The 24,646-nt window shown below is 34.6% G+C and overlaps 1 protein-coding gene across 5 annotated transcripts in view; it reads left to right on the top strand.

Moving 5' to 3' along the window:
• Positions 1-24,646, top strand: part of LOC106624016 (uncharacterized) — a 216,977-nt gene that overhangs the window by 65,473 nt on the left and 126,858 nt on the right. For 2 of the 5 annotated variants that reach the window (XM_070113099.1, XM_070113096.1), the window contains exons 2-5: positions 3,510-3,650; positions 3,706-3,888; positions 9,036-9,323; positions 9,411-9,521. In XM_070113099.1, the coding sequence (XP_069969200.1) occupies positions 3,510-3,650; positions 3,706-3,888; positions 9,036-9,323; positions 9,411-9,521 (723 nt within the window). The remainder of the gene's footprint in view (positions 1-3,509; positions 3,651-3,705; positions 3,889-9,035; positions 9,324-9,410; positions 9,522-24,646) is intronic. The other 3 variants (XM_070113100.1, XM_070113098.1, XM_070113097.1) reach the window with 2 other exon arrangements.

The raw sequence follows: 24,646 nt of genomic DNA, 5'->3' as shown, positions 1-24,646 counted from the left end.
ATTATTATTATTATCAATATATGTAGATTTATTATCAACAAAAGTTTTAATTTTACACATATACATATATAAATTATTGATCTGATTCAGTCCAATTTGGCACACGTGTATAATAACATCAGATAAAGATTCTGAGTTTCTATAAAAAATCCCTCAGATAGACAGATATTTATATTATATAATTTTTGGTCATAAGCTTGCACACTTTAACGTCAGTATTGGTGCAAAGTTTTATACCGATACATTCATTGGTGCTTGGTTGTAGTCCGATATCAACCATTTTCACACTGCTGCATAAGAATGTCAGAATAGTGCCACCTACTATTTGATTAAAATCGGCCGAGCAGTTCCCGAGATATGTCGGATGTAAAACTTCATGTCTGTGGCTTATTTACCGTTATGTGGGGGTGAGCGGGGTTATCATCTGATTTAATCCATTTTAACAGTGTCAGTAGTGGCGATTTATACTGAGCGACTTTGATTATTATAGCTATATTGGTTAAGAAGATATGTAACCTCTTAGTGGGCGGGACCACGCCTATTTTTCTAAAAGGTTTTGCCCACAGGTGCCCCATGCTACGGCGATCTTTTATGCCTACTTAAAGTTTTATATCTTAATTTAATGCTTAGTTATAGAACTTTATAGGTTTTCGATTAATTACTTGTATGTTTTGTGCGGCGCGAAAACGGTCCGATTACGCCCATCTACGAACCTGTCCTCACTTTTATGCCAAGAAACACGTGTCCCAAGTCCCAAGATATCTCGATTTATACTCAAGTTACAGCGTGCACAGGCAGACAGACAGATAGACGGATGGACAGACAGTCGCTCGGAATTCAGCTCGTCTTGTTATCCTGATCATTTGCATAACCCTATATTTATCTCGATTAGTTTTAGGTGATACAAACAATCGTTAGGTGAACAAAACAATTATACTCTAAAGCAACATGTTGCAAGAGTATAACAAAACGCGGTTAAACAAAAATAATTAATTAAGCAACATACGTACATACATACAATTGAACTATATTGTATTAAGATTTACCTATGTACACCAACACGGACATAAACTATAGCTATCTTTGATTGGTCATTACTCCAGAGATTTTAGAACATTCATCATTCATTATTCCTTTATTTTCTCTGGTTCAAGTGCCAATAAGACAAAGAACCGCTCGAGGTAATCAAAATATTGGTGCCGTTTTAGAATTGTAAAATATTTTATATCGACAAAAGCTTTGTTGCCACTTTTGTCACTTTTTTCTGTGTTTTGTGGGCTTGCAGAGTTGTCACTTTTCCCTTCTAGAGGGAACATAAAAAAGTTGTTCAATTTATGATTTCTAGCTTTTGCCATCGTCGCGAAAAGACGCTTGTAGGCAAACGCATGCTCGGGGAGATGTGTAAGGCGTTTGCTTTTATGAATGAAACGATTTAGCTTATTGCTTGTGCGCCAGCGTTCATGAATGAAAATGTTGTTGGTGTGTGATTTACTACAAATTTAGGATTTGTCAATTTGGCTGCCATATTGATTTCTGGTGCTGATGCTATTTGAGACAATTGTTGTTTTTGTACAACAATGTTTGTATCTTGCCTATTGGCTGACGTACCTACATTTGTACGCTTAAATGTATGTAGATTTGAGTATGCATTACTTATTTTGCGCGGTCATACGCATATTTATACATACATACTTACATATAGAGCAGTGCGCTCACATGTATTTATTGATAATTGATAATATATTATTATATTATATAATATAACATATTGATGTACATATGTACATACATAAATCATTAATTCTGTAACAATTCAAATTAGAAAATTATGAAAATAGTAAAATATCATATTTTGCATAATCTTTCACATTTTATCAATGTAGCATTTGTGCAAAAAAATCATATATTATCAATTTTTCATCATAAAAATCGTTTATATGGCAAAAAATAATAATGCATATGTGAAGTGGTATTTGTATTTCTTGTTTTCTCATTCATTTCATTTCATTTTTCTCTTTATATTGGGAGATACGTAATTTGTCAGAGAACGTTGTTATAAATTCTCATTTCTGTTAAATAATCGCAAATATTACAGAAAGTGGTGAACTCCTTGATCTCAATTTTTCAGCCAACCAATCGAGCATCATACAAAATTCAATTTGCACCTTCTCGTTGTTCTAAGTTCTCTGCTTGAACATTATGTAAAGAAAATGTACGCTCGAAATTTTCAGAAATTTGACGAATAGCGAGCACAGGTGGACGATTATTACGACCATAAAATGCAAAAGCGCAGAAAAAGTTTCAATTGGAGAACAATTATTTTGATAATAAAATTTAATTATTTTTAAACGTTATTCTTGCATATATCTTTCCACGATGAAATTGTAAACATTATTGAATGCAATCAAAAAAAAATTACAGATCATAACATATTCAAAATGGCCGTAACGACACTTAGAAATCATATCAACCCTATTGGAAAACCTGCTGTTACTTGATATCTATCTCGATTAGTGTGATACAAACAACTGTTAGGTGAACAAAACTATTATACTCTGTAGCAACATGTTGCAAGAGTAGAAAAATTGTGAACATTATTAACACGAAATGAAGCCGTTCCCAATTCAAGGCCCATCATAGTACGCTCGCAAGATCTCTTCAAGGTCACAGGCCTAACTCCAGGACATGTTTTGCAACGGAGCACCCATACCGGCTACATCTGAGCCAGACATAGAGTCGCTAACCCCAACAAGCCGATACTAAAGAAATTTTAAACAACTTCCAATGAAACTATTAAAAATAAAAACTTATATATACTATAATAATAATAAGTCGCCAAAATAATAAATCAAATAAATATGCAAAATAAAGTTGCTTTCCTCAAACACCAATTCCCAAATTGATTCCTACATATACTGGTAAATAAGGATATACGAATACTCCATCGCCATGTATGCCGCGCCCTCGGCTATTCTAGCAGAAGCACGCCGAAATCCAAATAACACATGCAGCAGCATATACATATGTGCAAAATATTCGCCTATGTTGCTTATGATATATAAATGAATTAAGACTCCCCTACATATACAAACCGCTCTATTCGGGAAAAACTGGCGCACCCGACTACAACGCACCACACCACAACACAGCGCCTTTACACTCGCTAACAAAAAGGATGGTTACCGCCACTTCTTCACCTCACTTCGAAACAACAGCGATTTGGCGTATGGTACATTATACACATCGATGCGACACGCGTTTCCTTACTCGATTTGCCAAATGAGAATCCGGACATTGGCGGAATTCAAACTGACACATCGTTTCACTCAACATCAGACCGAATCGTTTCAATTTTAACATTAATAGCTTTGATATAAAAATTAAGTATGTTTTAATGTACTTATATTTGAGATCAATCGCATTTTCACTTACGTATAAGTAATGTAAATTTGTGATGATGATGTGAAAAAATAAGACTTACAAATGTACTTCTCTTCATAATTTTTCAGACAGTCTCTGCTTCCCAGCTAGCTTCCCTACAACAATTTGAACCTTATGAGACTATTTACCATGAAGATAAAGGACTAGAAACATTTGTTTATTTTGTTATAAGCGGCACCTGTATGGTTCTACAATGCTTAGAAATCAAGGTTTCTTTACTATTTGAGTATTCATCAAACAGGAAATCTAATTTATGTTTCGCAGGTCTCTATGAAGCAAAAGGGAAAACGATTCGAACTTGTTGATTTTGTCAAGAGTGATGATACATTCAGAAATTTAAGCCTCGCAGAAATTCGAAGCCATATGCGCGTAAAATCCAGGTTTTCCTCCGTTGTAGAAGTCAAATCGCAGTCAGATGAGGATATTAGTGCTCAGCAACAAAAAAAGGTAAGAAATTTGTGTGTATTGCCGTTTTATATTTTATAGAAACTTAGATTTTATTTACAAATACGAGTACTAGTATAGTAGTAATTAAAAATGTATATGAATGGAACCTTACTTTTCCACAACTTTTATGAGCGTTTTGACGTGACTTAGTTCAAATTATATTCACCAATTTTGTAGTGAAACTTCAAATGGGAGTTCGGAAAAGGTTGCGTTAAATGTTTAACCAGAGAACTTAAAACAATGAGAAGGTGCAGGTTCGACAGCGAACAATTTGTAGGAATTTATCAAGGAGTTCACCACAGATGCACGAGAAACAAATAACATTTTTCGCTTTTATAACAGCGGTGAATCTGTAAACATACGCTCTCTCAACATAACCAAACGGCGAATATTGAAGAGATATTATATTCATGCCAAACTGGGAATATTGATATGCTATTTGACACATATTCCTTTTATTGAACTATTATTTATTATTTTTTAAATTATTTTATGTTAATTCATTTTATTATGAGAAATATATCAAAATACTTTTAAATTATTACTAATAAAGTATTTTGATATATTTCTTAAAATATTTCATTAATTGTACTTGACACCATTATGGAGTCATAAAAGTACAGAATTGTGTTTTGCCGTCGGTATTTCACATTCATGCTTCAATTTTTCTTTTCAAATGCATGTGTAAACATATGTAACAGGACATAGATATATAATATTATGTCGTTTACACATTTGTATGTATTTTTATGTAGATATGTACACTCATTACTTCATGTGAAATCTCCGTTGACACATTTTTTGCTTTTATGTCAAAGAGTCAATCTGTCGAAGAACTGACGCGACGACAAAGCGTCACAACATTGTGTTGTTGGTAGAAAATCCGAGATGTGCCATACACACTCTTACAAACATACATCGCATATGGGCAAGTGCAAAGTCAATGTGTGTACAAAAAATTCGAACGTACTTACGTAAATTCTTTGACAAATACAGTCAATCCCGGTTAAGTGCCAAAACCAAAGATGCAGATTTTTTGTGCTTTGTAGTACATAAGCGATTGTGGTACTTAAGCGAGTGGTACCAAAAAAAATTATTTCTATGTATTTAAAAAAAATTACCGTTTTCTTTAAAAAATTAAGAAAAAAAAAGTGAGATGCAGCAAGACACCGGCAGATAAGAGGGATTGGAGGAGTGATACTTAACCGGGGTTTACTGTATACATAAATCAGAGGAATATTGAATATTTTCTTTAAAAAGTTTCTTGAATTGTAAATCGACAAATTTACTATGTTGTCACTTTTATTCTAAAATATTTTAATACTCATATTTGAGGGGTTGTCACTTTTCCCTTCTAGAGGGAATATCAGAAATTTGTTCAATTTATGATTTTTAGCTTTTGCCATCGTCGCGAAAAGACGCTTGTAGGCAAACGCATGCTCGGGGAGACGTGTAAGGCGTTTGCTTTTATGAATGAAACGACTTAGCTTATTGCTTGTGCGCCAGCGTTCATGAATGAAAATGTTGTTGGTGTATGATTTACTACAAATTTAGGATTTGTCAATTTGGCTGCCATATTGATTTCTGGTGCTGATGCTATTTGAGACAATTGTTGTTTTTGTACAACAATGTTTGTATTTTTCTTATTGGCTGACGTACTTACATTTGTACGCTTAAATGTATGTAGATTTGTGTATGCATTACTTATTTTGCGCGGTCATATGCATATTTGTACATACATACTTACATATAGAGCAGTGCGCTCACATGTATTTATTGATAATTGATAATATATTATTATATTATATTATATAACATATTGATGTACATACATAAATTATTAATTCTGTAAATATTGAAATTAGAAAATTATGAAAACAGTAAAATATCATTTTTTGCATAATCTTTCACATTTTATCAATGTAGCATTTGTGCAAAATAATAATAATTTCATCATAAAAATCGTTTATATGGCAAAAAATAATCATGCATATGTGAAGTGGCATTTGTATTTCTTGTTTTCTCATTCATTTCATTTCATTTTTCTCTTTATATTGGTAGATACGTATTTTGTCAGAAAACGTTGTTAAAAACTCTCATTTCTGTTAAATAACAGCAAAACTATACAGAAAATGGTGAACTCCTTGATCTCAAATTTTCAGCCAACCAATCGAGCATCATACAAAATTCAATTTGCACCAGAGAACGTAAAAGAACGAGAAGGTGCAAATTGAATTTTGTATGATGCTCGATTGGTTGGCTGAAAATTTGAGATCAAGGAGTTCACCATTTTCTGTAATATTTTCTGTTATTTAACAGAAATGAGAATTTATAACAGCGTTCTCTGACAAATTACGTAACTCCCAATATAAAGAGAAAAATGAAATGAAATGAATGAGAAAACAAAAAATACAAATGCCACTTTACATATGCATGATTATTTTTTGCCATATAAACGATTTTTATGATGAAAAATTGATAAAATATGATTTTTTTGCACAAATGCTACATTGATAAAATGTGAAAGATTATGCAAGAAATTAAAATATCATTTCTATTTTCATAATTTTTTAATTTCAGTTGTTACAGAATTAATAATTTATGTATGTACATATGTACATCAATATGTTATATTATATAATATACTTGTAATAATATATTATCAATTATCAATAAAAACATGTGAGCGCACTGCTCTATATGTAAGTATGTATGTACAAATATGCGTATGACCGCGCAAAATAAGTAATGCATACACAAATCTACCTACATTTAAGCGTACAAATGTAAGTACGTTAGCCAATAGGCAAAGTACAAACATTGTTGTACAAAAACAACAATTGTCTCAAATAGCATTAGCACCAGAAATCAATATGGCAGCCAAATTGACAAATCCTAAATTTGTAGTAAATCACACACCAACAACATTTTCATTCATGAACGCTGGCGCACAATCAATAAGCTACTTAAGTCGTTTCATTCATAAAAGCAAACGACTTACACATCTCCCCGAGCATGCGTTTGCCCACAAGCGTCTTTTCGCGACGATGGCAAAAGCTAGAATTTATAAACTGAACAACTTTCTGATGTTCGCTCTAGAACGGAAAAGTGACAACCCTGTAAACACAGAAATCAATGACAAAAGTGGCAACAAAGCTTTTGTCGATTTAAAATATTTCACAATTCTAAAATATTTTTCCGTGGCTCGCAAAAATCTTCGTCAATATGTATGCATGTTCATATAAAAACATACATACCTACAATGATTTGTGGGCAAAGCTGTTAGAGCGGCAAGGGAAGCGATGACAATCGGCGAGCGTTCGGTTATTTTTCGGCACATCTCGGATTTTCTACCAACAACACAATGTTGTGACGCTTTGTCGTCGCGTCAGTCCTTCGACAGATTGACTCTTTGACATAAAAGCGAAGAACGTGAGCTTCGATCATTGGTTGACCGTGTCAACGGAGATTTCACATGAAGTAATGAGTGTTCATATCTACATACATATGTTGTTTGTAGACAAATTTACATATATTTTTACACATGATATAAAAATGCCGACGGCAAAACACAATTCTGTACTTATATGACTCCATAATGGTGTCAAGCACTTGAATTATTTTAAGAAATATATCAAAATATGTTTAAATTATTATTAATAACTCACAAGAAAGTAAAAATGAATTAACAAAAAATAATTTAAAAATAATAATAAATAATAGTTCAATAAAAGGGAATATGTTTCAAATAGCATATCAATATTCCCAGTTTGGCATACATATACATATATTCTCTTCAATATTCGCCGTTTGGTTATGTTAAGAGAGTGTATGTTTACAGATTCACCGCTGTTATAAAAGCGAGAAATGTTATTTGTTTCTCGTGCATGTGAGGTGAACTCCTTGATAAAATCCTACAAATTGTTCGCTATCGAACCTGCACCTTCTCGTTGTTTTAAGTTCTCTGGGTTGACCGTGTCAACGGAGATTTCACATGAAGTAATGAATGTTCATATCTACATACATATGTTGTTTGTAGACAAATTTACAAATATTTTTACACATGATATGAAAATGCCGACGGCAAAATACAATTCTGTACTTTTATGACTCCGTAATGGTGTCAAGCACTTGAATTATTTTAAGAAATATATCAAAATATGTTTAAATTATTTTTAATAACTCACAAGAAAGTAAAAATGAATTAACATAAAATAATTTAAAAATAATAATAAATAATAGTTCAATAAAAGGGAATATGTTTCAAATAGCATATCAATATTCCCAGTTTGGCATACATATTACATATATATACATATTCTCTTCAATATTCGCCGTTTGGTTATGTTAAGAGAGCTGTATTTGTACAGATTCTCCGCTGTTATAATAGCGAGAAATGTTACTGATTGCTGCTTATGAGGTGAATTCCCGACTGAAATTTTACAAATGTTCGCTGTCAAACCTGCACCTTCACATGTACAATGGATGCTCTCAATATATACTCATCATATGTATATATGAAATACGTATGTACAGATTGGTTGAAAAATTGGTACGAAATAATTTTATGCCATCCCTATAATGACTTTTCGGGAGCTCTGTAAAATACCCGTCTACGGCTGTAATAGCTTCTTCATTCGACGAGAAACGCTTTCCACGAAAGAATTGTTTCAATTTTCTAAAGAGGGAGTAGTCGCTAGAAGCCAAATCTGGTGAATATGGTGGATGCTCATGCAATTCGTACTTTAATTCGTTGAATTTTGTCATTGTTGAAACATCCTTGTAAACAGGTGCAATGTCTTGATAAAAAATGATTTTTGGTGCTGCAAACCACGTCTTTTCTCACGAATTTTTTTTATCTAGCTGATTCAAAATTATCGTTGTTGTCATATACATACATACTCGTATATGAATGTGTATGTTTATATTTTAATCAGTTTTGTAATATATTTTTAGTTCCATAATAAAATTAAAAATGGTATGTGAGAATTACATTTTATTATTATAACTTATTTGGCCAATGTTGTTGTTAAATTTGTTAAATTATTCTAAATCATTTAGATTAACCGTAGATGAAAAAACTTACATGCGGTTTTTTTCTAAATTTCAAAGAAAGCAATAATAAGAAACTTTTCATCTATTTTAAGAAAAACATGGATATCACAGCGATAGAAAGGCAGTGTGCACTTGGTAATCCTGTTGAAAATTCTGCATTGTCTTTAAAGCTAGGGTCGATGTCTTCCATAATATCTTATTCAGCCCTGAAAACAGAAGGCCACGAATATAATGAAGACAGCAGAAGTGAAGAAAATGAGGAATATCACTTTTTGTTGGAAGAAGAATCGTCATGTTCTTATGACTATTTTTCGAAGGCCGAATCTAGCAATAATACTTTTGAAAATAGTTCAGGAAAACATGCAGCTGTAAAGAAATTGGTATGAAATAAAAAATAATAATAAAACAAAAGAATTTCAAATTAAAAAAAACAGTTTAACATTTTCTATAAATATTAATTAGTACAGACGGAAACAAAAATTGAGAATCATTTCATCGATGTGGGAACGATAAGCAAAGGTGGTATTTTCGGACTTGGTGAGGCAATGGAACATCGTATTGTAATAGCCGAAAATAAGGTACAGTGCTTAGTGATACCGAGATATTGGTTATTTCAAAATGAACAAAATCCAGGTAATTTGTGGCAAAGAAAAAGAATTCAATTAGATTTTACCTTACCATCCAGAGAAGCTCTTTTCAATTTGTTCCTAAATTCACGAAAATGGCAAAATTTTATAAAAGGAATTATATCTTCATTTAGAGCGTCTGAAGCGAAACTACAAGATATTCCAATAATGGGGCGTATTTTGTCGTACGACCAGTAGAACTAAATTACGTTTACATACTATTTATACAAATCGTTCTACTTAGGATCATCGATACTTACACCATGAACAAATTTAAATAACATATAAAATTGTGAACAGTTCTGAGTCCAAATAAATAAATTAAAACAAAAATGCATTTTAACATGTTATTTTCTTACAATATTCAAGTAATATCTATAATCTTCACTAGAATGAAACTTAATAATATCAAATAAAAAACCACCCGCATTCAAAACCTAAGATTTCGCATTCCAAATTTACGTGTCTAATATCGTTTCTCATATATGTAGTTATTTAATATAGGTTTAAATAATACTGTTATATGGGAGTTTCTCGTTGTTAATACCATATTTCACAATTTTCCACATAACAATAATGACATTCATATTCTAAGAAGGTTGCAACCTATTTAGTTTGGGAGTTTCATTAAGGTATCTCAAGGGGAAGTTATCGTATCAGCAAACTGATGAAGAGACAGTCATATTTTGACAACTCAATTCCTCTCATCACCTGGTGATTTTGATTCATAAACTGAAACCCTATATTTATTAAAATAACTTTAAGATTTTTAGACAACTGTTAGAAGAACAGAACTTTTACACTCTGTAGAACACTAAATATTGCACCCGATATGATACAAACAAACAAACAAAACAAAACAAAATACAATCAAAATAAAGTAAATATTCTAATGTAAAGATTTTCGAACTTCCGGTTGACTTTATAAGTGGCCGTGACAATGGTCCGATTCCGCTCATTCACAATACTAACTAACAACAATACCATCGTTGGGTGCTAATGATCATGTGTACAAAGTTTCATCAAGAGAACTCCATGTTAACTCAAGTTATCGCTTGCAGGGACGGACGAACAGACAAACAGTCACTTGGAATTTAATTCGACCCGTCATGCCGATCATATGTATAATATATACATAACTCCATATCTATCTCGATTAGTTTTTGGTGATAAAAACAACCGTTAGTTGATCAAAACTATTATACTCTGTAGCAACATGTTGCAAGAATATAAAAATAGACCCGTTTAAGCTATGGTTCCTAGCTTTACAAGAATACATCGTGAGAAAATGTCCCCTTGACTTTACATACGATTACAGCATTAGTTGTTTTTATTAGGTAGTATTTGGTTTATAAAGAACTTACGAATTGTACGATTGTTAAACTACATACCTATTATTATATGTTAATGAAAGGTCAAGTAAAGGGAAATACATTAGTGGTATTCGTTTAATGTCGCAAATTTATTGTAATGGCATTTATTGTAAAGTTCGCAAAATGCTAATATCGCAAAACAGCTGTTCATTTTTACATGCAACCTGTTTTGCGATAAAATTGCAATTGTTCGAGACTATTGTCAGTGGCATCCATGGCAAGTTGTCGCAAACCGTTATCAGCTGTTTATTGTTTTATTCGCTGTAAAATGGAAAATGTAAGTACATTTGATTATTAAATGTAAGTACTTTAATTTTTAACTTGTATAATATTGTATTCTTAGATTAATAAAATAATTAATCTTAATTGATTTAATATTTTATGGTAATTTTAGATACTGATTGGCTAGATGAGCTACGCCTCCTCCTTCCATACACGCCACTGAGCGAAATACACCACATTAACAATACACCACAATCCACAAGAAGACTCCACCCTCTAACACACACAAACGCACACTACGCAGACATCACACCACTCAGACCACCCACACATACACATCACATCACACCACAACTCTACACATCCCCAACATTCAATAGGGACTAACACAGGACCAGAGGGCTCCTTTTTTCGTTCGCAACTCGAGCTGTTCAGACGTACGCCGACCGTAGTAACTTTTCGCTCGAGTATCCAGATATTCATTGGGATTTTGTGATCTATATTTTGTTTACATTTGTTTTAATAAACATAGCGGATACCACCGGATAACCTCTATTAGATTTCGAATCTATTTTCATTTTTTGTGCTTGCACCAAACGCATTTAAAACGGTGAGTGCAAACGAGTGTAATATTCATGGTCCTTCGAGCCATAGTAAGCGGCACTATGGAGAAACCTATAAAACGAAAACGAAAAGGTGCTGTGAAGTGTCTAATACTGAATTGAAAAAATCATAAAAGAAATTAAAGATATATCTGGTGATGTAGACGGCATTAGCAGTAAGATTTTAAAAATTATAGCCAAAGATATTAGTATACCTTTAGAGCATATTTTCAATATATGTATAATAAAGCTATTTGGCCCTCTGTACTTAAAAAAGCTGATATTATACCTATACATAAATTCGGGGACAAACACTTAGCAAATAACTATCGGACTATTTCTCTAATCTCAAACCTTGCTAAAATATTCGAGAAAATAATATATATCCGATTTCTGTAGTAAAAATATCTTAATTTCTCCGAACGAATTTGGATTTATGAAAAATAGAGGTACCAGTGATGCTTTAACTCTTACATCTGATTTTATTTATAACAAGTAAGGAAGGGCTAAGTTCGGATGTAACCGAACATTTTATACTCTCGCAACGTCAAATAGTATACTCGTTTGAGATTTCTATGTGGATTGACTGATATTTTCGGTAGAAGGTCAACTATAGGCACTGGGGTCCACATATTTAGTACTTAGGGGCTTAAACAGTTTGGTTCGATTTAGACAATTTTTGGCCACAAGGTAGCATACTTTAATCGAATTACTCACGCAAAGTTTTTTCCCGATACAGTCATTGTTGTCTGATTTGCATAGTGGAAAGTGAAAGAATCAGATGGAATTTAAAATGGTGTTATATGGGAAGTAGGCGTGGTTGTAGTCCGATTTCGCCCATTTTCGCACTATGACATAGAAACATGAAAAGAACGTTACGAATTTAGTTGAAATCGGTTAAGCAGATCTCAAGATAAGGGGTTTCACCTAAAAGTGGGCGGTGCCACACCCACTGACTAATTTTGAACGCGGTTCCTATAAAGTCACCTCATACCATCTCAGAGATAAAATTTAATGCCTCTGGCGTGTTTAGTGCTTGATTTATCGCGCTTTTAGTAGTTTTTAACAGTACCGTTATATGGGGAGTGGGCGGAGTTGCCACCCGATTTCAACTATTTTCACACCGTCAATAGAAGTGCTAAAAACATTTGCTTCTAGTGAATTTTGTTTTTATTGCACTAGCGGCTTAGGAGATATGCACATTAAACCTATTAGAGGCGGGACCACGCCCACTTTTAAAAAAAGTTTCAACTGCAGATGCCCCTCCCTAATGTGATCCTGTGTACTAAATAACAGTCTTGTATCTTACTGCGGAGCTTAGTTATGGCAAGTTATTTGTTTTTGATTAATGGCGTTTTGTGGGCGTGGCAGTGGTCCGATTACGCCCATCTGCAATACCAACCGTCTCACGGTACCAGGAAACATATCTACCAAGTTTCATAAAGATATCTCAATTTTTACTCAAGTTAGAGCTTGCCGGGACGGACAGACAGTCACCCGGATTTCAACTCGTCTCTTCATCCTGATCATTTATATATATATAACCCTATATCTAACTCGATTAGTTTTAGGTGATACAAACAACCGTTAGGTGAACAAAACTATTATACTCTGTAGCAACAGGTTGCGAGAGTATAAAAATATTGATAAAAATTTACCATCTGTCCTAGTCTTTCTAGACCCAGCAAAAGCGTTCGATACTGTAAATCACGAAATACTATTAGATAAAATCTGGAGGCTTGGGATTAGAGGAATACCTCACCAATTACTTAAAAACTACCTTTACGAAAGGGAACAATGTGTAAAAATTAACAATTGTATTAGTACAACAACTAATGTAAAAGTTGGTGTGCCACAAGGCACAATATTGGGTCCTCTGCTGTTTATCATGTATATAAATGACATCTTCAATACTCTACCGGAAATGGTTCTTGTAGCCTATGCTGATGATGCTGCAGTGCTTTGCTCTGGTAAAAATTGGAATGAAGTTAAAACACGCCTGAATAGATGGTTGGAGATACTAAATAAATGGCTACGAAGTAATCAATTATCTCTTAACATAGACAAGTCAACATACATCACTTTTGGCAGTTATTGTGATAGTATACCTGTCAATTATTTACTAAGACAACAGAGAACTCACAAGAGTAGATTACAGCAAACATCTGGGTCTGTTCAACTGAGTAAATGGGTTGACATAAAAATCTTAAATACTATATACTATGGACTTTTCGAAAGTGTAATCAATTACGGAATAATTGCCTGGGGGGGGAGCCTACAAAAATGTTTTGTAGCCTATAACAAATATGCAAAACCGTTTATTAAAGTTCTTTGAAAATAATTATGAAACTAGTTTACCACTTGACATCAAGAAAACTTTATTGTTAAGGCTCTAATAAAATACTATGAAAAGTGTAAATGAAAATATCTTACTAAACAAGTACAAACTAGAGCTAATACTCTAACATTACCAACAATTAAAAAGTCAACTAGCATTAAAAATGCATATTATATAGCAAGTAAGTACTTTAACATGCTTCCTAATAATTTGAGGATTATAATATGTAATAAAAAATCTCTTAACAAAAATCTAAAATCCTGGATAAATAACTTATCAATATAGCAAATTTTAGCTATCTATTATGTGTCTCATTTTTGCTCTTACTTGGTATAATTTATACTTTTTATATGTATAACTTTGTTACGCAATATAATCTATTTAGTGTAATATACTATCATCTATAATAGAATATTAATAATATTAGGAAATAAGCTGTTAAATATATTGTATTTGTAATTCCCTGGTTCTATGCACAGATGTTAAACATCTTTATAGACTTGTACCAGATGAAATAAATAAACATATAATATAGAAACACAAACGTAAAAAAAAAAAAAAGAAACAAAGATATAAGAGCTGTGCAATGCAGTAGAATAACACATATATACACATACAAAAAAAAAAAAAAAAAAGGAGAAACATGTAGGGAAGAGCTAAGTTCGGATGTAACCGAACATTTTATACTCTCGTAAAGTCAAGTGATATACTCGTTTGAGATTTCTTTATATATTTTAATAACTAGAAGTAGTAACTTGCCTCAGTTATTTTCATTCGCAGTGAAATTAATTAAAGCAATTTGTAAACTAAATTTACACAAATCATGAGAAATCGTTGTATAGGCTTATAATTGATTTTATATAGAATGCATTACAACTGAATTGAGGAGCATGAAAAGAAATCGTTTTTGGACAATGAATAACATTTTTTATTTATTATATCGATATTATTATACACGCTTCGTTTAAAAACAATAGATATTTTTATTTTAAAAATTATTATATTAATTTGTATGTAATATTTACAATATTAAACATAAATTTTTATAGAGATTCTTATACATATATCCAAATTATATTTCTTTTTTCCTTATAATATTTAATTTCTATCATATATTTATACAATAATGTCATATATAATAACAAATTATATATATAATTTAAATTTTCCTAATTTGATTATTTACATATTTTTCTTTACATTGTCTTAAAAACTACTGTCAAAATTCCTATACCATTCCAATTCCATTATATTTGGAAAAAAAAAATGAAGAACTATTGCACTAAGTCTGAAAACTTTAGCTCGAAATAGAGACACAAATACTGTCATGATAGCTGTGTACTGTCTCAAAAGTAATTGAATTTACACGGGAAGGATCCATGTTTGAAAATGCCCAATCAATTTGTGTACCGGCAGGTGTAGTTGAATATTCTGCACCAAGCAGGGAACTAAAGTTTTTTTCTTGGAACAGATTTCTTATTGCAGACCCTGTAGATATTAAACAAATGTTAAAATCTCCAACAATTAGCACATTTTGATTGCCTAACTCAGAAGTAAGGACTTCCTGAAGTTCTACAATTAATTGTCTGACAGAGAAAGCTGAATTTCTATATAGAACCCGAATATTAATATTGAAACATTTAAACAAAACCGCTTCTAAATCCTTCTATAGAGCAAGCAATACTATGCTTTGCATATATTATAATGCTCCGTTTATTTCTGTTGGTTGTTTCCGTGCTATCTATCCTCAGCTCGTTAATTGGAGTAAATCCTGGTATACCAAAACTTTCGCAAGGATAACTCCAAGTTTCTACAAAACAGTCGCTTTTTATACCACTAATGTGAGCGTGAAGACTCTGAACATTATGGAATAAAATTTGATGTCTTGATGTTCGGGAAATCAAAAAATTGAAACTTGTTGTCAAAGCTTTATTTGTGTTCAATTCCCTCAGTTCCCTAAATACAGGATCCGATTCAGAAAATTTGTTAGGAGGAATAAAATTTCCTATGATGAATAGACCTTCTGCAGTAGTAGCTCGACTACAAGCGACATATATTGAAGCTCTAGGCATTCTGGGTCGAGTATGAACTACAACTTTATTATATGTGGCACCCTGACTTTTATGAATAGTTATTTCCTCAGCCGGAACAACTGGAAACTGATTTCTTTCAATTGAAATTTGTTCTTTTCTTTTATATAAAAAAGACTTTTATATAAAAGAAGACTTTTTCAATTGGTGTCCAAGAACTTTCTAGAGGATGAGGCTTTTTTGATCGTGCTATCAAACCAACAGAAGGTTCCAAAAATTTAATCCACAGAACTGTTGGAAAAGAAAAATGGAAATCAATTTGCATAAGTTGTCCAGCTGCCCCATTAACCAAGTCACACGTGTCTATGTTCACTGTAATCATATATTTGGCGGAGGTTTTTAGTGTCAATTCATAGGGCAGTCCCAGCGTTTCAGAAGTTTTGAAAAGTTTAACTCTTTCCAAAATATTATCATGTTCATTTATACCAATTCCTTTAACTGAGTCTTTTGCAGTTGAAAGGAAAGCTTCTGTTGGGATTCGACTGAGCTTAAGGGCATTGAAATTATTTGTCCCTTCATTGGGCCAAAATAAATGTATGGCATCATCGGGAACTTCTTCGAAATTAACTACTCGAGTTCCAATGAGTGATATGTCCTCATTTGTCATAGTACCAGATGCCATATGATTTAATGCAATTGCAAAGGCCTGATCCTCCCGTTGTCTTATTATTTCTGTTAATTCAAAGTATTTAAATAACTCCCACAAGGGGGAACCAACTAAAGTGCTGTATGCATCATTGGGATTAGGAGAGAATATCCACCTATCTCCAACAGGTGAGAGTTGCTTCAAATCACCAAACACTATGATCGGTATACCACCGAAGGGGCTGTCTGTTTTGAAAATTTGTTTTAATCTCGCATCAACAGAGCTAAACATGCGAGCACCTACCATCGATATTTTGCGCAAAGAAGAACTTTTAAGGAACTTGGATTGGATCCAGGTGTAGAATTGTAACGATGGTTAAGAGCTTGATATATTGAAGATATCAAACGACTCTTTCCTACACCTGCACCGCCGCCAACGAACTCATAAAATGGGAGATTTGTTTTTAGGTGGTGCATCAAATGTGTCAAATAGGTCCTTTGCTTAGTACTTGGACTTTGAACTAAAGAAAATAATTCCTCAACTGGAATTAAAGGGGGGTAGTTTAATAAGTCTAATATTGCAATTAGATTCAGTGCCATTATCTGTTGAATCTTCGCCACGCAAGTTCAGCAAATTTATATTTGTGTTTATTTCTGGAAGTGCCAACACTCTGAACTCATTTTCCACGATAGGTATTCTATTTCATTATAAAGACTTTCTAGAACATTTTCACGTTCTCTTTGCTCAAAAACATCATATTTTCTTTGATTTTCCTCAATTATAATACGATGTGTTATGCAAGTCTGCTCATTATCGTTTTCAATGAGATCTTGCTGTTCATTCCGCCAAGGATAGTAAAGCATTAACATTTCGCGGAAATACTCAACTCTGGCCAAATCTGGGTTAAACCTTCTATACCGAATAATACAAGGTTTGGTACGTTTTTTTACATAACCGCTACCGTCTTTAAGAGGCATGACAACCCCGCTTTCTGGTAAATTATCGTCTTCCCTCTCTTCTTCTTCATGATCACTATCTTGTTCTCTTCTACTAGGTTCAAAATATTTATACCTAGATGCAAAATCGGCTAAACAAAGAGTTTCTAACTGAACGGATCTTTGAACATAACGGTCTAAAATACCGGCTACGAATATTTCAGTCGAACCTGAAAAAAGGTTCTGAAGTTCCGCTCTAGGTTTTACCATTCGAACAGGTTCCTCAGGTCGAGAGGTATTTATAAATATTATATTTCTGCATTACTTGCTTCCAAAGATGGATATCTAGCAGCAATATGCTGCTTCTTGTGCAGATATTTCTGTGCCTGATATAAATTTGTGACCTATATGTTTAAGTTTTTGCTTAATAGTATAATTTCCAGCATTTACCTCTGATATAGCTTCATTTAAGAGCCTAGAAATTCCCCTGTTAGACTTGTTAATATAATTAATTATATATGAACAGCAAGCATATGCATCCAGTATATATTGGATATCCATATTTGCTCTATGGAGTTCCAAAATCAGAGGCTCTATGGAGTTCAAATCCATCATAAGCGTTTATAAAACGATCCTGTAATTTTCTTTTTAGAAAAATTTTGGGTTTTGTTAAACTTGACTTAAGGGCTAACAAATAGTCATCAAAAGACATATTTATTATACTATCAGACAGGAAGTGTTCAAAATCGTTTAAATTAGAAATGTCTTCTGTAGTCATATTTGAATTTTGAAAAAGTTTTCCTTGTGTCTTTCTGAATTTTGACTTGTTTCTGTAAGAGTTAACAGTATTTGCGTTGAAGGCATTGGTGAATATGGTATACCAAAACGACAAAACTGTTGTCCTCTTATTTCCCTAGTACAAGACGGACTGTGGTTATGGTATGTTAGTAATCCAAATAATTTTCTAAGTGGCTGATCGAACTATTTGTAGAAATATAATTGTCAATAAAACTTATGACATCAGTGAATGTCTGAGGGTCTTGAAGGTTAATCCTGGGAGCATTATTAAGCCAATATATGCCGTGTACATGCGGGGACACTCTCTGTTGAAACTCCACTCTCCAGTAGAAATTTGTGACAAAATGCTCTCCAAAAATGCCGGTGTTATCTTTAAAAAGCTTAAGAATTTTTCGATAGCGGTGGTCAAAATATCTAGAACAAGTAATCGCGTCTGACCGAATTAAGCGATATCTATCTTGGGTTGTTAAACTAGTGGCTTCCTCTTCTTAAATATATTTAGAATCAACAGTTTTAGAGAGGATGACCAAAAGCTCAACCCACTGAGATTCTGCAGCCGATAAAGTGATAAAGAAGGTTGGAAGCCCAAATTGGCGAATCATAGCGATTGCCTTTTTCTTCTCAGCTTTCCAGTGCGCGGGTAAGGATCGAACGGCTTTCAAAACCTTGTAACCATCATCGTGTTGAATCAAGTTGTGAACAAAGTTTTCGTTTAATAGATTTTGGGCCGTAACTCGGTTGCGACCTGAAAACTTTCTAAGGCAAATGGATGTACTATTCTTAATTTGTAGCAGTTCTAATTTTTTGTAATCATAGAACGACTTTGGAATGGTACACGCTCTTCTGTCAAAACGGCGAATTTCAGAACATATTATCTTGCTAAATGTTTCAGAGCATGTACGTTTCTGCCTAACGTATATTGTTCCAAATGACAACTCTTCTGAATTATAATCTAAAATTATGTCAATTGGTCTTTGTCCTTCTATTGGTGCTAGTCTTAGTTTTCTACAGGAATATTGTCCAAAAGAGTTTCTTGACCGCCTGAATTTAGCTCTGAAGGTAAAACACACGTGAGGATATTATTACCTGAGAGATTATCATGATAAGTTTGTGCCGCATGAAAATATTGAACCAATCGGGAATCCTCTGCAGATGCAATAAACGGAACTTCTTCTTAGTTATTAAATTGTGAAATCCAGTTCTCATTAATATGTATATTGTGCTCACGATACAGAAGGGTATTCACTAAGAATTGCAAAGCTTCCATAATCTTTGCGGGGCGTATGGTATCGATCATCTAATCATGATTGTATTCCAAACGCCTTCTTAAGTGAATTTGTATCACATGAGCCTCATCAAAGGACCTTGGTAGCGATGTCACATTATTGTTAACAGAAATTGGTATATTAACAACAGCACCTTTGAGCAAACTCTGACCTTGATATCCTAACGGACGGATTGTCATATAAGGCAATCTAGGCATTATGAGCCGTTCTTCAATTGGGGTTAAATCTTTCAAACAATCTGGTATTTCAGGAAAGTCTAGACCGTTAGCTAAACATATTTTTGGAACGTTCTTTTTGACAATCGCATTTTTGCAAGTAGCACAAAAATTGTAGTTTCCATTTTCCGAAGGAAATTTTTGCATTAAATAGAAGACGGATGCAGCATTCGGGTGACCTTGCGCAATAGTTTCGAAATTTAATTTGCGAACTTGGTGTGAAAACCATAATCCGACGCAGCATATACATATTTCAGTAGGGCCCTTATTTATATTTTGGAAATAAATGTTTTTGAAATATTAAGTTGGAAATCATATATATATTGAGGATAGAGAACTATATTAATTTTGACATTGCTCAGCTATACTCGAGAACATATTTTGAAGCAATTTTATATTATATATAAAAAAAATATTAATACTCACTGACCGACATATTCGGCGTAAAACTGGTTAGAATAACGAAAATTATTATAAGTAGTATATGGAATTTGAGGGTAGTATTAACCCGATTTTATTAATTTTTTCCAATACCACATACTACTAACATGCCACAGACTAATAAAATACTCCCACTGTTTCATTAAGGTACCTCACATACCATCACCAATCAAATAGAGTAAAGTCAGACGAATGTTCGAAAATCCCGATATTAGTTACATGGGGGCCAAGAAAAATTTTCACCCGATTTGATCTTGTTATGAGTAAAACACGCTCTCTCATTTTCATTGAGATAACTCACATATGCGGTATACAGTCACGCGGAAGTTCAAAAATATTTATATTAGGTATAAGAGGGCTACAAGAACTATTGATCCGATTCAACCCATTTTTGAAACAAAGACATACTATTATCGATAGTTTCATTTGTTTATTCTATTATATGAATTTCAATTATATATTACACAATGGCCGATATTTACGGTAAAAAGTCAACTATAGGTACTGGGGTCCACATATTCAGTACTTAAGGGCTTGAACAGTCTTGGTTCCATTTAGAGAATTTTTGGTCACAAGGTGGCATACTTTAAATGTATTATTCACGCAAAGTTTTACCCCGATATAATCATTGTTGCTTGATTTGCATAGTGGAAAGTGAAAGAATCAGATGGAATTGAAAATGGTGTTATATGTGAAATAGGCATGGTTGTAGTCCGATTTCGCCCATTTTCGCACTATGAAATATGAAAAGAACGTTATGCACCAAATTTGGTTAAAATCGATTAAGCAGATCCCAAGATATGGGTTTTCACCTAAAAGTGGGCGGTGTTATGCCCACTGTCTAATTTTGAACCCGGTTCCTATAAAGTCATCTCATACCATCCCAGAGATAAAATTTAATGTCTCTGGCGTGTTTAGTGCGTGATTTATCGCGCTTTTAGTATTTTTTAACAGTACCGTTATATGGGGAGTGGGGGGAGTTGCCACCCGATTTCAACTATTTTCAAACTGTCAATAGAATTGCTAAAAAAATTTGCTTCCAGTGAATTTTGTTATTATAGCAATAGCGGTTTAGGAGATATGCACATTAAACCTATTAGAGGCGGGACGACGGCCACTTTAAAAACAAAAAATTTAACTGCAGATGCCCCTCCTTAATGTGACCTGTGTACCAAATAACAGTCTTGTATCTTATTGCGGAGCTTAGTTATGGCAATTTATTTGTTTTTGATTAATTGCGTTTTGTGGGCGTGGCAGTGGTCCGATTACGCCCATCTGCAATACCAACCGTCTCACGGTACCAAGAAATATGTCTACCAAGTTTCATAAAGATATCTCAATTTTTACTCAAGTTACAGCTTGCACGGACGGACAGACGGACGGACGGACAGACAGTCACCCGGATTTCAACTCGTCTCTTCATCCTGATCATTTATATATATATAACCCTATATCTAACTTGATTAGTTTTAGGTGAACAAAACTATTATACTCTGTATCAACAGGTTGCGAGAGTATAAAAATTGCGATTAAAACCTGCATGCATTAACGATTAAAAGTTTTAAATAGCTCATAAGGAGATGAAATGTGTTATAATTTTATCTTCTTTGTACATCCAGAGTTTCGGAAATTTGAAAATGTTTTTCTCTCTTTATACTTTTGAATCGTTTTTTAGTTTTACTAAAGGTGACTGGGAGTGAAAATTATGTACCTCAAAAAAAATTTTATTTTGTTAGTATTCTTTAGTTTTTTTCAATTGAAATAATTTTTGTTACATTATTATAAACATATTTTTTATTACAATATATAAGAATTTCTGTATATAAAGAATATGCATATGTATATTTACGTAATGAAAATAAAAAAAATTTAATTAATAAATAAATAAGCAACTAAATTTCCTATATAAGTTGATATATTGAATATAATGTATATTGTTTGAATTGTTTAACAGTTCATTGATTGTTCGTCACTTATCTCCCTTTCACTGGTACGAGAACGTAAAAGCACGCCAATTTCGTGATCCGATTCCTCAAATAGATAATCGAAATGATCACCTTGCTGCAGTATAAGGATGTGTAACAATGCACAACGGCGAATCCATCTGTTTACTTTTCTCTTTCGGTTTTCATTTTTGATTTGGAGTCGTAAGCCTTTCAGACTCCCAAGTCTTTATTTCAGCATTCCGAAACAGTGTTCAGTTTAATTCTATAGCGACTGAATATTTTGTTGAAAAAAGACCCTTGACTTTGTGTTAATTCTCTAGAATTATCTCCTGCGATCCATTTACTTCCTCCAAAAAATGTATCTGCTTCGTTTGGAAACTCTCAATTATTAAAAATACGCACATGGCTTGCGCCTTAACAGAATAAATGTAATGCGTTGGAAGGAACACTTCTGGGTCTTGTGACGGTTTCCGCTAATGGTATTTTGGTACCATCAACCTATCGCACGCAGTTAGGTAACGCACTCCACGTTTCTGAAAGGAGCTTTTTACATTTCTCGGTATTTGGCCAAAATATACACTGGTTTTTATATTAAAATATTGCATTAAAGATGTGTTCAGCTATTGTATATTCTAAAATGAAGAAACATTATGCGGAAAAATGACAAACTGTGACCTGAATGACATCACCATCACTGATTCCAAATAAGCCCGCAATCTTTGACAAAGTAACCCCTTCACTTGGGATGTAGAGCAGGTTCGCCTCCGCGCGGTGCATCCTTGGTAACGCCAAATAACCTGCGGCCTTTACGGCCGTTTTTGAACTCCTGATTTGACCTTTGCTCGACATGGGCATCGCAGGCCTCGGAGTCCGTTCCCCTCCCGTCATCATTAAGTTGGTGTGGTAGGTGTTTGTTGAGATAACTCCTTCTTTGCGCTGGTCGACTCTGAACGTATTGCCTCATAAGGGCGTGCGTCAACCCTCGCCTGGGCCTCGTTTTTGAGACAACCTTGGGATCATAAAAGGCGACTACCTTTCCTGGAGGCGGATAGCGGCTCTGAGTGGGGACCCATACTAAGGACGCAGCGGAAGTGCGAGGCGGAATCGCCAGCACTAGCAGAGGAACCTCTGCTAAGTTCATGGGGTTCACGGGGTCCTCGGCGAACGCTAAGGGCCCGTGGGGAAGCGCGTGACTGCAGCTAAAATGCTGAAGTCTGATCGTCGATTGGCTACCAAGATTTTGGAGCGCTACGGTGGCAAGCAAGCTGATCAGAAATTTGACCAGCATGCTAGCACACTTGAGTGGGCCAAAAGGGTGCTGCGCGACGTAGGCGACGGGAAAGTGGGGCCGAGCGAGCCCCACACCTCGATAAAGCGGCAGAGATAGTAGGAGGCGGAATCTTCCCTCGGCAAAAAACCTCGCGTCGGACTCGCACCGATGTTTAGCGAAATCGCTAAACTCGCAAGCTCAGTGGAGCTTGGTGTGTACGACCGAGGCAGGGGAGATGGAGACATCTCCCATGACAAGTGGAAGCGGGTACCAGCTGCTATCTCCGCTGTTTTTATGAAGGTACTCAGGGGAGCCCTGGACCACCTCCTAGATGTGAAAGTGCCGGGTGGAACCTCGGCATTCACAAACTAATTAGGTGTGCCGACGAACGGTCGGCTCTCCTTTATAAGGGGGCGGTAGCCAGGGTAGGGGAGGTGTGAAAAGGAGCAAGGCTCTTTGTGGTGGCCAAATCGGATCTCCCGATGCGGCCTCGGGCTCGGGTCTGGCTTCCGCCCGAACCCTCAACCCCGGCCGAAATTAAAGAGATGTTGCGGTACTGTAATCCATCTCTGATGTAATCCGCGCTGATACTCCTAAACAGGGAGTCCCTCGCTCCTCTCAGTGTCACAAAGGGGGCCATAAGCTATGGCTTCGAGAGGGTCGTTCTCAGAATGCTCTCAACAGAAGCCAGGGCGAATGGCCCACTGCCTCCTGATGGGGTGGAAGAGAGTGGGAAAGTTTCGCCCTCAAAAATGGATGTCGACCCTGTCCTCTCGATCGCGATGAGCACGGGAGGCGGGTCGTCAGGGGATGATGGATCCGTCCTCAGTCTCGATCGTCTGTTGAAGGAGGCTGGCGTCGATGATATGGACGATGGTGCGGAACTCGCACTGCTGGAGAGGAGTTTGGAGGATGATGATCCTCCGAATTAACCTCCAGCACTCACAGGTGGCCTCCGCCGATCTATTGCTTGGT

The sequence above is a fragment of the Bactrocera oleae genome, chromosome 2 (assembly GCF_042242935.1).
Source record: "Bactrocera oleae isolate idBacOlea1 chromosome 2, idBacOlea1, whole genome shotgun sequence".
Lineage (NCBI taxonomy): Eukaryota > Metazoa > Arthropoda > Insecta > Diptera > Tephritidae > Bactrocera > Bactrocera oleae.
The sequence above is the reverse complement of the archived record's forward strand: the minus strand, read 5'-3'. Positions and strand labels throughout refer to the sequence as shown.